This window comes from Gastrolobium bilobum, unplaced genomic scaffold (genome assembly GCF_033153095.1).
Source record: "Gastrolobium bilobum isolate Gb01-03AN ecotype WA unplaced genomic scaffold, APGP_CSIRO_Gbil_v1 utg436, whole genome shotgun sequence".
In the NCBI taxonomy this organism is placed as follows: Eukaryota; Viridiplantae; Streptophyta; class Magnoliopsida; order Fabales; family Fabaceae; genus Gastrolobium; species Gastrolobium bilobum.
In genome coordinates, this window is record NW_026898220.1 from 204140 (window position 1) to 216230 (window position 12091).

General features: G+C 35.8%; 1 protein-coding gene across 2 annotated transcripts in view; it reads left to right on the plus strand.

The window, feature by feature from the left end:
• The window catches only part of LOC133313927 (protein CHROMATIN REMODELING 20), a 35448-nt gene that overhangs the window by 6672 nt on the left and 16685 nt on the right, over positions 1-12091 (plus strand). The window contains exons 4-13 of one of the 2 annotated variants that reach the window (XM_061515343.1): positions 555-650; positions 729-821; positions 3473-3663; positions 3738-3978; positions 4686-4799; positions 5940-6023; positions 7261-7785; positions 8483-8781; positions 9526-9616; positions 9699-9914. In XM_061515343.1, the coding sequence (XP_061371327.1) occupies positions 555-650; positions 729-821; positions 3473-3663; positions 3738-3978; positions 4686-4799; positions 5940-6023; positions 7261-7785; positions 8483-8781; positions 9526-9616; positions 9699-9914 (1950 nt within the window). The remainder of the gene's footprint in view (positions 1-554; positions 651-728; positions 822-3472; positions 3664-3737; positions 3979-4685; positions 4800-5939; positions 6024-7260; positions 7786-8482; positions 8782-9525; positions 9617-9698; positions 9915-12091) is intronic. The other variant, XM_061515344.1, reaches the window with a different exon arrangement.

Here is a 12091-nt window from a genome sequence, read left to right on the forward strand (position 1 = left end):
ATGACTTAACTGCCTTATTAACAACTGATAACTACCCTGGGCTCCTAATTAATGCCCTCAACTGAACTAACTTCTGCCTTGGGCATATTCCTGCAGTAATATACTTTCCAAGTTGCCGGTTGTCCCCATTAGCAATTCTGGTCGTAACAACATACCTGACTACGGGTGAAAGACACATAAACTAAGCAAAGCTCACTAATATCTAAGCCCCTATAAGGATTTGATCAGGTGAATGCCATATGGATGCTAAATTAATATATACGTGCAGACTTCAGAAGTAAAGATTTATTCTGTAAATTATGGCGTTTTTCTCCTACCATAGACCCCTAATCACTGTGTACATTGTTCATCTCTACTGGGATTTACCCTCTCTCTTTTTTTTTTTTTTTTTTTTTAAGAAGAGAAAAATCTAATAGTTGGCTTTCAGAAAAGTGTATAACTCAAATATTAGCAGAGTGTTTTATGTGGTATGTAATCCTGGAATAAATCATATATATATTTATTTTCCATATGCATTAAAAGGTGCAAATGGAGGTTCTCTAATATTTGTTTAGGCTGCAGAGGCCCAAGAAGCTCTTGAAGAGGAGTCTCTTGCCAAAGTGGAGAGTGAAGTTAGACAAGAATTGAAGCAAACTCTTCAGGGGGATGATGTTAGTTTTTTTTGGTGTCCCTTGGTGTTTTGATCTTTCTGTATTTTACTTATGACTTTTCTTTTTACTTGTCTGTAGTTGGAAAGTGCTGTTGCTGATGAGATGACTACTCTTAAAGAAGAGTGGGAAGCTGTTCTGGATGGCCTTGAAACTGAAAGTGCCCACTTACTGGTTTGATTCCATCTTCAATTTTCAGTAAATATTTTGGTTTACTAAACTTGCTTTAAGAATTGCTTGTCTTTTTCTGCTGTTCTGGTTGTTATCAGTCTTTAGAAACTGGTCTTGTTATTTGTATCCCAGTGCTGCTTATTATACTGATTTGGGTCTTTTCATTCACTTCTTTTTGACTGTGATATTTAAAACTAGCCCTTGAAAACAAGTTCACACCAGGCTTAATTAGAAAATGTCTCTAAATTTGCAAAACAATCCAGACCACTGGTGACAGGTTGAGGTGTGATCTTAAACCTGCCATATCCACCTTTTATTTTGGCTGGGGGTGGGCAATGGCTTAAGGGCTTTAGAAATGCTTGGGATTTGATTATGTACTTCTGCTTTGTAATTGTGCATATAAATACCATGTTTAAATGGAAGTATGAGTAAGCCCAAGAGTTTGGAGGGTTCAGCAGTGTGGTGTGGTTTAGTTACTTGTTGGAGTCCGTGCTTTTGAGCTCACCCTGTCCCTTATGCAAACATTTTGTGCCTTCTGTATTTTTGAATTTTGAGATTAATTGACATAATACATGGTGAAATTCATTCACCACCATGATTATTTATTGTTAATTTTTTATTAAGCACAATGGAGTGTTGCTGCCTTGTGACCTGGTTGTCATGAGTTCTAGCCGTGGAAATAGCCTCTCCATTCACATGGTTAGGGCTGCATGCATTTGACCCTCCCTGGACTCCACAATGGTGGGAGCATCATGCATTTGACCCTCATCTTTCTCGGCCAAATATTATTGTTTGATTTTTCAAGTTAAAGGTTTATAATATATAGACTAATGCGAGTAATCACTTTCCTAGTAAAGGCAGAATGTGAAAGGGCCTCACCAATAGTTTATAATATTACACTTTTTTCTTTTATCCACTCCATTTTGTTTTGGGGGTGGTGGTGAAGACATAAATGATGAGAAGTCAGTGGAAAAACATTCTTTGGCATTGTTACTGCGTAAAATCTTAATTGACTTGCCAAATTAATTTTGAATTTTAGTATAGATAGACATAAATATGGAAAATAACTTAGACCCTTCTTTAATTGAGAATAACCAAGTACATCACACCATGAAAAGTCATAATTAAAGGCAACAAACTACTTAAGACTAGAGGGTGTTGTCATGACTTATACCCTATATATCAAAATTAATGATAGAAAAATTAGACTTTGTTTGATTCTTGACCTGACTAGGAAAGGAAGCCCGGACATACTTCCTTTGTTGACACGACTCACAATTAAAAGATGTTAATATTGCAAGATTTGGAACTATTTGTTGATGTTGTTAGAGAAATATAATATAAAATCATTAATGTGGCCTTCACCTAAGAGCTTAAGCTTTTGGGGTGAAATTGTTCTTTACATGTGTAAAAGAACCTTGGGATACACCACCCCAAAAGTTAGCTCAAAGGGTGGGAGTGTCCAAGGTCTTATAAACTCCACATTAGTTGCACATACAACCAATACGAGACTATATATCTCAACACGCCCCCTCACACAAGAGCCCATTGGGCTTGAAAAGTGGACAATGCAACAGGCCCAGCCTACCTGTGCTAAGAAACGCCACAAGAGAAAGTGGGGGGCGGCGAGGCTCTGATACCATGTAAAGAACCTTGGGATACACCACCCCAAAAGCTAGCTCAAAGGGTGAGAGTGTCCAAGGTCTTATAAACTCCACATTAGTTGCACATACAACCAATATGGGACTATATATCTCAACAACATGGTATAAGAGCCTCTATGACCAAGCGGATGCAGTCACGACTTCAATTCTCATCGCCTCATTTTATTAATAAATAATTAAATATTGCGGATTTCTACAGGTATATGTGGCTGTGCATTGTCCACCCTTCAAGCCTAATGGGCTTTCGTTTGAGAGGGCGTGTTAGAGAAATATAATATAAAACTATTAATGTGGCCTTCACTTAACAATTTAAGCTTTTAGGTTGAAATGGTTCTTTATAAAAGATTTGTTAGATTGGGATGACCGAGACACTAGCGGGGAGTACGAGAGATCTAGTATCAACACACACCGAATGAGGGGTTGACTTGAGATAGTAAAGTCCATCTATTTTATGCCCTATGCCAATTGTCTGTCCCGTACCTTGATCCTGGATGAAAAAAGAATCAATATTAAGGGTTCTCGTGAGGTGACTCAAGAAAATCAATTTAAATTTTAAAGGTAGACACAATGGGTGAAATATGACCGATGCTTTGGGCAGACACTTTAGAACCATCAACTAGGTTACAACATGTGAAAAACCAGGTGCGGAGAGAGAAGATAAAATTGACTGATTGCCACTATATGGTCACCTGAATCAAGAATTCAAGGTATTGAACTATTACAGTATTATAATTGGAGATATGGGATGTATTACCCTAAATAAGAGTGCTTTCCAACACCTGTAATGAATAATCTGTGTAATAAAACGGAAAAACAAATGTACAATAATTATATAATTATTCCTTGTATATTTACAACGCTTGATGTTGCAAGTTGTTGGGATTTTTTCTTGGTTGATAAGAATTGGCAGTTTTGAGTTGTTATAGATTATCCTTTATTAAAATGTGCTTATGTTTTTCTTCTGCTGTTCATTGATATGATTTTGAGTAGGAACAACTTGATGGGGCTGGAATCGAGCTCCCAAGCCTTTATAAGTGGATTGAAAGAGAAGCTCCCAATGGTTGTTGCACTGAAGCATGGAAAAGGAGGAATCATTGGATTGGGTCACAGGCAACTGCTGAAATTGCTGAGTCAATTGCTGATGCTGAGAAGTATCTACAAGTCAACAGACCTGTTAGAAGGTATGGTTATTGTATGGCACTGGATCTGGCAACATTCAAATATGATCTTATATAAATTTGTGGTGTTGGTTCAGGCGACATGGTAAATTACTAGAAGAGGGTGCTAGTGGCTTTCTCCAAAAAAAGCTTTCTCATGAAACTGAGGAGCCTGGGAAGAAAGAAACCCATGGTGATTGGGATCTGTTCAATAACATAGTTTCTGATGGGAGTGGCGTTGATGCTTCATTTGGAAGTAAGCATTGGGCTTCTGTTTATTTAGCCAGCACTCCACAGCAAGCCGCCCTGATGGGACTCAAATTTCCTGGAGTTGATGAGGTGGCACATATAATTTTTAACCGTGTTTACTGCTTTTTTTATTGGATGCAAATATCAAAGGTATTAAAGGAAGGAAAAGAAGGAATAATTATTGGAGCTAGCTGATGTTACTAGTTTATTCTGTTCATCCTTCCCCTTTTCTCCCTTTCCTTAAATTTGAGCCCCCCTGAACTTTGGATTCTTGATGGTTTGAATCATTCAGGAATTGGCTGAGGTAATATTAGGGATGTTATTTTTTATCCAATGAAAAATGGCACCAGTGATTCATTCCTTCTCACGTGTCCTCGTAATATTAAATTGTTGGGTTTTACTGAGTTGCCCTTCCTAACATTGTGGAATGTAGCATGTTACTTTTTTCTTTCCTTGCTACTGCCTTGAATGCTGGTTTATGGTTTGCTAATTTGCGACAGAATTTGGCATTAGCACGGTGTGCATAGATCCTATGATTGTTAAATTCTTATTTGAGGTTTCCTGAATTATCTTTAGTCCTGTTTGTATGGTTTTGTTCTTGATGTGGCAAGTTGATTAATTTTTGTAGCTTTTAGAATTTTGATCTTTTCAGTGCATTCTCAGATTCTGGTCATGTGCATATTTTAATGTATGCCGGCTGTTTTCTTTAACATGTTCTTTTGCTTGACAGTTACTAAAAGTGATGTATGTTCACTATCTATGTTAACTTTTTCTTTTCGGAAATTCCTTTTCTTTAGGTGGAGGAGATTGATGATGTTGATGGCAATTCTAGTGATCCATTTATTGCTGCTGCCATTGCAAATGAAAGAGAACTAGATCTTTCTGATGAGCAAAGGAGACAATTTAAAAGGGTCCGTTATTATTCCATTATCAGTTATTTTTAGAGTAAAATGGCATATTAGTCTTTAAATTACGCAAACTTGTTTTATGTTACTCCTCTTGCTATGACTTTTTAGTTTTTCTGAATAACATGAAATGAGTTTTGTTAGAGCTGTTATAAAATGTATAAAATCAATTATGTGCTTTCATCCAATAGCTTAAACTTTTTGGATAATTCGGTTCAAGACATGACATCAGAGCATCTATGACCACGTGATCTAGAGTTTGATCCATATCATCCCCATTTTTCTAATAAAAATTTGAATTTTAGCACAAGATACTTGGGCCTATGTATTGTCTATGCTTTAAGCCCAAAGGTTTTTTGCATGAAAGGGTGTCTTAGAAATGTTCTAAAAAGTATAAAATCATTTATGTGCTTTATCCTAGCTTAAGTTTATAGCATTGTTGGTTCATGGTAAGTTTGAATTATTTAAGAACTAAACTGTATAATTAAATACATCAGGGATATAAATGAGTATGTTTTCAAGGACCTATATGACGGTTTAGATGTTGTTTATTGGTTATTAGTGTTTCTGAAACTAAAGTGTTTCTTTTTTGAATACTACCTATTTGGAAAGAACAATTATTGAGTTTTATATCAATTTTTTTGTGTTGTTTAACTTTTTTTTTTTTAGGTAAGTGTTTATGATACTACTTTTTAGGAGGACTACTAATTCTTGTTCTCTTTATTTCTATTCTTTCTTTCTTTTTTTTTAGTAGGCATTTCTCTTCTTTCTTAATTTTGTCTTCTAAAAAAAGTTTCCATTCTTATCATTATTTCATGTCTTCCCTATGTTCTCAATATTTTCTGTAGGCTGCGAGCCTATGGCTACAAAATTGGCACGTATTTTTGTAGTTACCTTTTAATTTTCAAATTGGTTATAGTTTTTGACATTTGGCCTTCTGAATAATCATGCATAGTCAGACAGATTTGCATAAGCATACACTCCATGTTAGTAGCATGTATCCAACCAGGGTAAGATACATTAGTAAATATGGAGGAATTCCATGTTAATAAATGTCGTGCAAGTCTATATATTTTCTACTTCATGTTAGTATGTTTGCCTGTGTTCAGGAAGTTGATTACTTTTTGTTGCACTTATTTTTGACAGGTCAAAGAAGAGGATGATGCAATTGTTGATAGGAAGCTTCAAATCCGTTTGAAACATAGGAGGCATCAAAAGAACAGTAAACAGGTGAATATGATGACTTTTTTTTTTTTTTTTTTCATTTGCTTGACCCAGAAACTGTGTGACATTACTTTTATATCTTTTGCTAAGGATGCTATTATTTGTAGTTTTTATTTAGATCTCGCATGCAAATGATTATTTGGGTGTCATTTCCCCAAGTTAATGATATTGTGTACAGGGTAAATATAAGTAGTTCTTGGTATTATAATTGTGTACAGGCCAATGTTATTATAATCACTCATAAAATCAACTGCTACTATTTTTCCCATTCCTGCGATCTGAAACATATGCAAGATCTTTTCCTTCTCTGATTTATCAAGATTGTTGTTTAAGCTTGTAAAATCGGTAGGAGAGTATGATTCCATGGTTCCGGTTCAAGGTAAGAAACCGAGATTGACAGAAGAGTGAGAGGGAGAGGGTGAAGATTAAGGATGAAGCACGTGCTAATCTTACTTGGAAACTAGAAGTTGAGCGAAAAGAGGGAAAGTGATTTGGGAGTGGTCACCGTCTTCAAACAATATCGCTGATTAACACAGAAACAAAAAGGGACGGTGTTTTATATAACGTTGTGTATGTAAAACTGTTGAAACTTGAATGGTCGTGGCAACAGAAACCGTTGTCAGAGTTATAGCAATGGTGACCTTAACCTAAATCTTAATCAACCATTTCTATTTTTGTAACAGTGATTGCGTCTTCTCTTTTTTTCTTTTGCTTCACTTCTTCTGCCTTTACCTTTTCTCTTCTATGCGTTACTTACTCTTTAATAAATGTTTTTTTTAAGTCAAAGAAAAGATAAAGAATGCACGTTTTGAATAATAAGAAGTGGATGAGAATTTTATGCTTTAATTTCCACCACATGGATAGCACTATAAGCTCACATGAATGCAATTATCCCTTCATTCTATCTTCTAATAAATTTGGTATGAAATTCATAAATTCTGATCCTTGGGAAAACCTTCACTATGTTAAGATCAAGATGTTACTTAAGATTATAGGGGGATAAAAAAATTGTTCATGTGATTTTAATATTTTATATGCACAGATACGATCTTACGATCTGTGTCGATCTTACCGATTTACGATCTTTTTACCCCCTTCCGATCTTAGATAAGATTTTGATCTTAACAACATTGGTATAGGCACCTAGTTGCAGGAACCCATGTGACTTATTGATGATTGAATTGATTTGGTTTTGTTCTTTTGACATAATCATCTCCTGTTACTAAATCTGAATGTAATTCAGCGAGAAATGTGCCCACCTGACCTGTTGGCGGAGAGCCACATACAGAAGCCTTCATCCGTTGATCATTCTAATCCTGCTATGAAGGAAGGAGCTGGTGATGATGGGATAATTATGTCTGATAATATGGAGACAGATGAAATTGAAGGTTTTGATGCCAGTTATCATCTTGCCAAAGAAAAGCCTATGAGTACTGGTGATGAACAGAGAGGAACTAAGCGTCTACATGATGGGGAGCTCGAACCTGATAATAAAAAGTATCGGACTGTTATCACTGACAGTGATGATGAAGCAGATGTCATTGAAGATAAGTTAGATTGCAATATGAATACCCTAGGGGATCAATCCAAGATAAAAGAAGGTTTATGTATCAGTGGTGCTGATTCTATTCCTTTGAAGTGTGTGGATGACAAGTTTTACTGCACTGTTTGTGATAAAGTGGCTCTTGAAGTGCACCCACACCCTTTCTTGAAAGTGATTATTTGTGGAGATTGCAATTGCTTAATGAAAGGAAAGATACATGCAAAGGTACGGGCTTAAAGCTACTAATTTTGCTTAAAAGTTATTTTAAAATTCTGAGCGATATTTTGGTGCATACATCAGTTTTAGTATAGTAGTGAAACCATGCATTAGTGTTAACAAAATTTAATAACAATTTTTTTTGTCTGAATCCATGATATCTTGGCCATCTTATTCCAGGACAAGCTTTTGTTTTAGGCGGGATAAATATATTAATTTTCAAATATATAAATTGTTAAATATGTTGTTTGCGTTTGCTATCAAGTAGGAGGGAGTTGTTAATTTAAGCAACCTGAAAGAAACAATGTTGTTCTAAATTTAGTTATGAATAATGTGTTTCATTATATTTATAGATGACTTTACTCCAAATAAGACTTTACCCTCATCTGGGGTAGGCTGATTTTTCACATATTCTCAATTTTAAGTTATGTTAAAATATTTCTATATCCATAAAAGAAGGCTGAAAGCTTTATTGAAATGCTTAGTTATTCTAGTAAGTAAATGCTTTGAACTGGAGCTGGTAAGTTATGTTAAGAAATGTTGGGTTGTATGGTGATTGGTTTGTTTATAGGGATGGACAATATTCTTGCCGAGGACAAAGTTTGGTATTGCTCAATGAGTTTGGAATGCCCTTCTGAGCAGATGGAGCTTATCTTTCTTATTTACTTCAGTTGAAGATTAACTTTAAGCTAATTACTTGTCGCAGGACCTGGGTCATGATCATTCTGAGGGTTTCTGTGCATGGTGCGGAGGAAGCAGTGGATTAGTTAATTGCAAATCATGCAAGATACTATTCTGCACCAAATGTATAAAGAAGAATCTTGATGTAGAATTCATTTCTGAAGCTCAAACCACTTGCTGGCATTGTTGTTGTTGCCGTCCAAATCTTCTGGAAAGACTGTCATTGCAACTAGAGAAAGCTATGGGATCTGCTGATATACTAGTTTCCAGTTCTGGTAGTGATTCTTCAGATGATTCAGATGCAAAGATTAATGTTACAATCAGGTGAAGTCATCTTTATAGATTTAGTTTATTGACAGCATTCAATGTGCTCTTCTGATTCTAATTCATAATGCTTGATGCAATTCCTTGTAGTTTTCCAATCTAATTAGTTATCAAGAGGTATGCGACATGCTCAAACTTCTCATCCTGAGGTTGTTGATTGTGTTTTTGAGCTGCATATGATTATTTGATGCCTTGAATGGCAAGGCTTATGTGCAGTTTTCTGTTTTTTCTATTAAGTGTGCTTATAAAATATAATTCTTGACATTTTGTAGTTGAGTCTTTACATTTAATGCCATTGGCTGAGAGTTAGTGACGCTTGCTTCCGTACGTGTTTATCTTTATGATCATTCTTGTATTGATATGTTCGAATGATAATTATGAAAATAAAGGTAGCTTAAAAGCATTTTATTCTTTGTCCTTAATTGGATTGTTGCTTTTTGTTTTCTCTTTATATTGTAGGAATGTTTATCTCAATTTCACATTTATTTGATGATTATTATGAGTTTCTGTTGAATATTATAGTCTTTTCTGTGGTTTCATCTTGGATATTTTTTCTAGCTTTTCCCAATAGGATTTCATGTAGCTCTCTCATTTGAAATGAAGTCATGCACATGGGATCCTCAGGTTTACATGCATTTCTTGTTGTGATAATCAAACTTATTATTGCATAGATTTTACAATCAATCATCTCTATAGTTGAGTTGCAGAGATGTTTATTATCAGATCATATCATTTTTTTTCCAGCTCTAAGCGAAAGCACAAAAAGAAGATTCGCCGGATACTTGATGATGCTGAATTAGGAGAAGAGACAAAAAGGAAAATAGCAATTGAAAAGGTTGCATTTTTGTAGATGTTCCTGTTTTGCCAAAACTAGTCCTACTGGTTCAGATAGTTCATTGTTCTCCCTACTTTTGCAGGAACGTCAGGAGCGATTGAATTCTTTGCGAGTACAGTTTTCTGCCTCATCGATTAAGATGAGCTCTGCTGGCTTTATTGGGAATTTATCTGAAGGAGCAAGCATTGAAGTTCTTGGTGACGCACTGGCAGGTTACATAGTGAATGTTGTGAGGGAGAAAGGTGAAGAAGCTGTGAGAATTCCTCCTAGCATCTCAGCTAAACTGAAGGCCCACCAGGTTTTTTATTTTTTCGACAGTTACTTTTCCTTGTCCCCCTGATATCTTTCATGGATATAACCCGTCTTTCCTGCTTCATGTTTTCATCGTACTTAGTTCTTAATTTAGCTTAAGTACATCCTGATTTTGGGATAACAAACCTTATTAAATCTACTTGGGATCAGAAGAAGTGCACATGTTTCTGTTTGAACTTTCAACTTTGTTGTTCACTATTGCATAACAATTGAAGAAAACGAAAATAAAGGTATATGTTGCATGTCAATTTGGCACTTCTGTATATCAGGCTGGTACCTTTTTGTGTGATCTTCTGACTGGAGGATTTTAGGATGCTCTGAATATCTGTTTGGACTAAAACTTTTGATTGACACCATGCCAAACAACGATAGTCAGTCCATATGGACATTTTGGACTTTTCATCTTGGAAGCTGATATCCCTTCATTTGCTACTTAAGTAAGGGAGGTTTAATTGCTAATCATGCAAACTGGGATACAGTTGAAAAAAGAGATAGTCTTATTGATAAAATTGTGTATAACATCTGTATAATTGCTCTCTATTTAAAGAGACTAAATAACCTAATGGGCTAAGCCCAAAGAAGATTCTAGAATGAAAATAAATAAACAAATACTATTATTTACAACACTCCCCCTCAAGCTGAGGAATAGATATTTATCATTCCCAACTTGCTAGTAAGCTCTTGAAACCTTTCTGAGGGAAGTCCTTTTGTTAGAATATCAGCTAATTGACGTCCAGAAGGGATGTATGGAGTGGTGATAAACTCACTGTCAAGCTTCTCTTTGATAAAATGGCGGTAGACCTCGATGTGCTTAGTCCGATCACGTTGAACTGGATTATGAGCTATACAAATAGCGGACTTATTATCACAAAACAACTTCATAGGTCCTTCACATCTTATTTTAAGATCACCAAGTATAATTCTCATCCACAATAATTCACAAACGCCTTGAGCCATAGCTCGAAATTCAGCCTCAGCACTCGATCTAGCAACCATGTCCTGCTTCTTACTCCTCCATGTCACTAGGTTACCACAAAGAAACATACAATAACCAGTGGTAGATCGACGATCAGTTACGGATCCAGCATAATCAGCATCGGGATAAACTTCTAAAGAGAGATTGCCATTACGCCGGAACAACAGTCCTTTACCAGGAGTGCCTTTAAGATATTGAAGAATTCTCTCCACTGTCTGCATGTGTTTTTCTTTTGGATTATGCATGAACTGACTTACAATACTGACAACATAAGCAATATCTGGTCTAGTATGAGCCAAATATATCAGTTTACCAACTAACCGTTGATATTGTCCTTTATCAACTGGAGGACTCTCCTCTTCATAACCCATCTTGTGATTCTGCTCAATAGGAGTACTAGAGGGTTTACACCCAAGTTTTCCCGCTTCTTTAAGAAGATCAAGAACATATTTCCTCTGGCTGATAAAAATTCCTTCCTTTGAATGAGCTACCTCTATCCCTAGAAAATATTTCAATCTCCCAAGATCTTTAATTTCAAACTCAGAGGCTAGCCGTGCTTGTAGAAAATGTTTCTCAGCAATATCATCACCTGTTATAATAATATCATCAACATATACAAGGAGTACAGTTAGCTTCCCATTTTGGGAGTGCTTGAAGAATAATGTGTGATCTCCTTGACTCTGTTATATCCTAAGGCCAGCATAACCTTAGTAAATCTCCCAAACCAGGCACAAGACTGTTTCAATCCATACAAGGCTTTTTGTAACCTGCAAACTTTATTTCCTCCATCCATAGAACCAAAGCCAGGTGGAATTTCCATGTAGACTTCTTCTTCTGACTCACCATTAAGGAAAGCATTCTTCACATAAAATTGATTCATATTCCAGTTGTAATGGGTAGCAAGGGACAACAAAGCTCTCACAGTATTCATCTTTGCAACTGGGGCAAAAGTTTTTTTATAATCAATGCTATAAGTTTGAGTGTAACCCTTGGCAACTAACCGAGCCTTATATCTCTCAAGAGTACCATTAGAATTATATTTCAAGGCATAAACCCATCTGCACCCTACTTCTTTCTTTCTATCAGGTCTATCAACAACCTCTCATGTTTTATTTTTCTCCAAGGCATTCATTTCATCTTGCATGGCTCGAGCCCAATTCTCATCTTTTAATGCTTCATGTACTGAT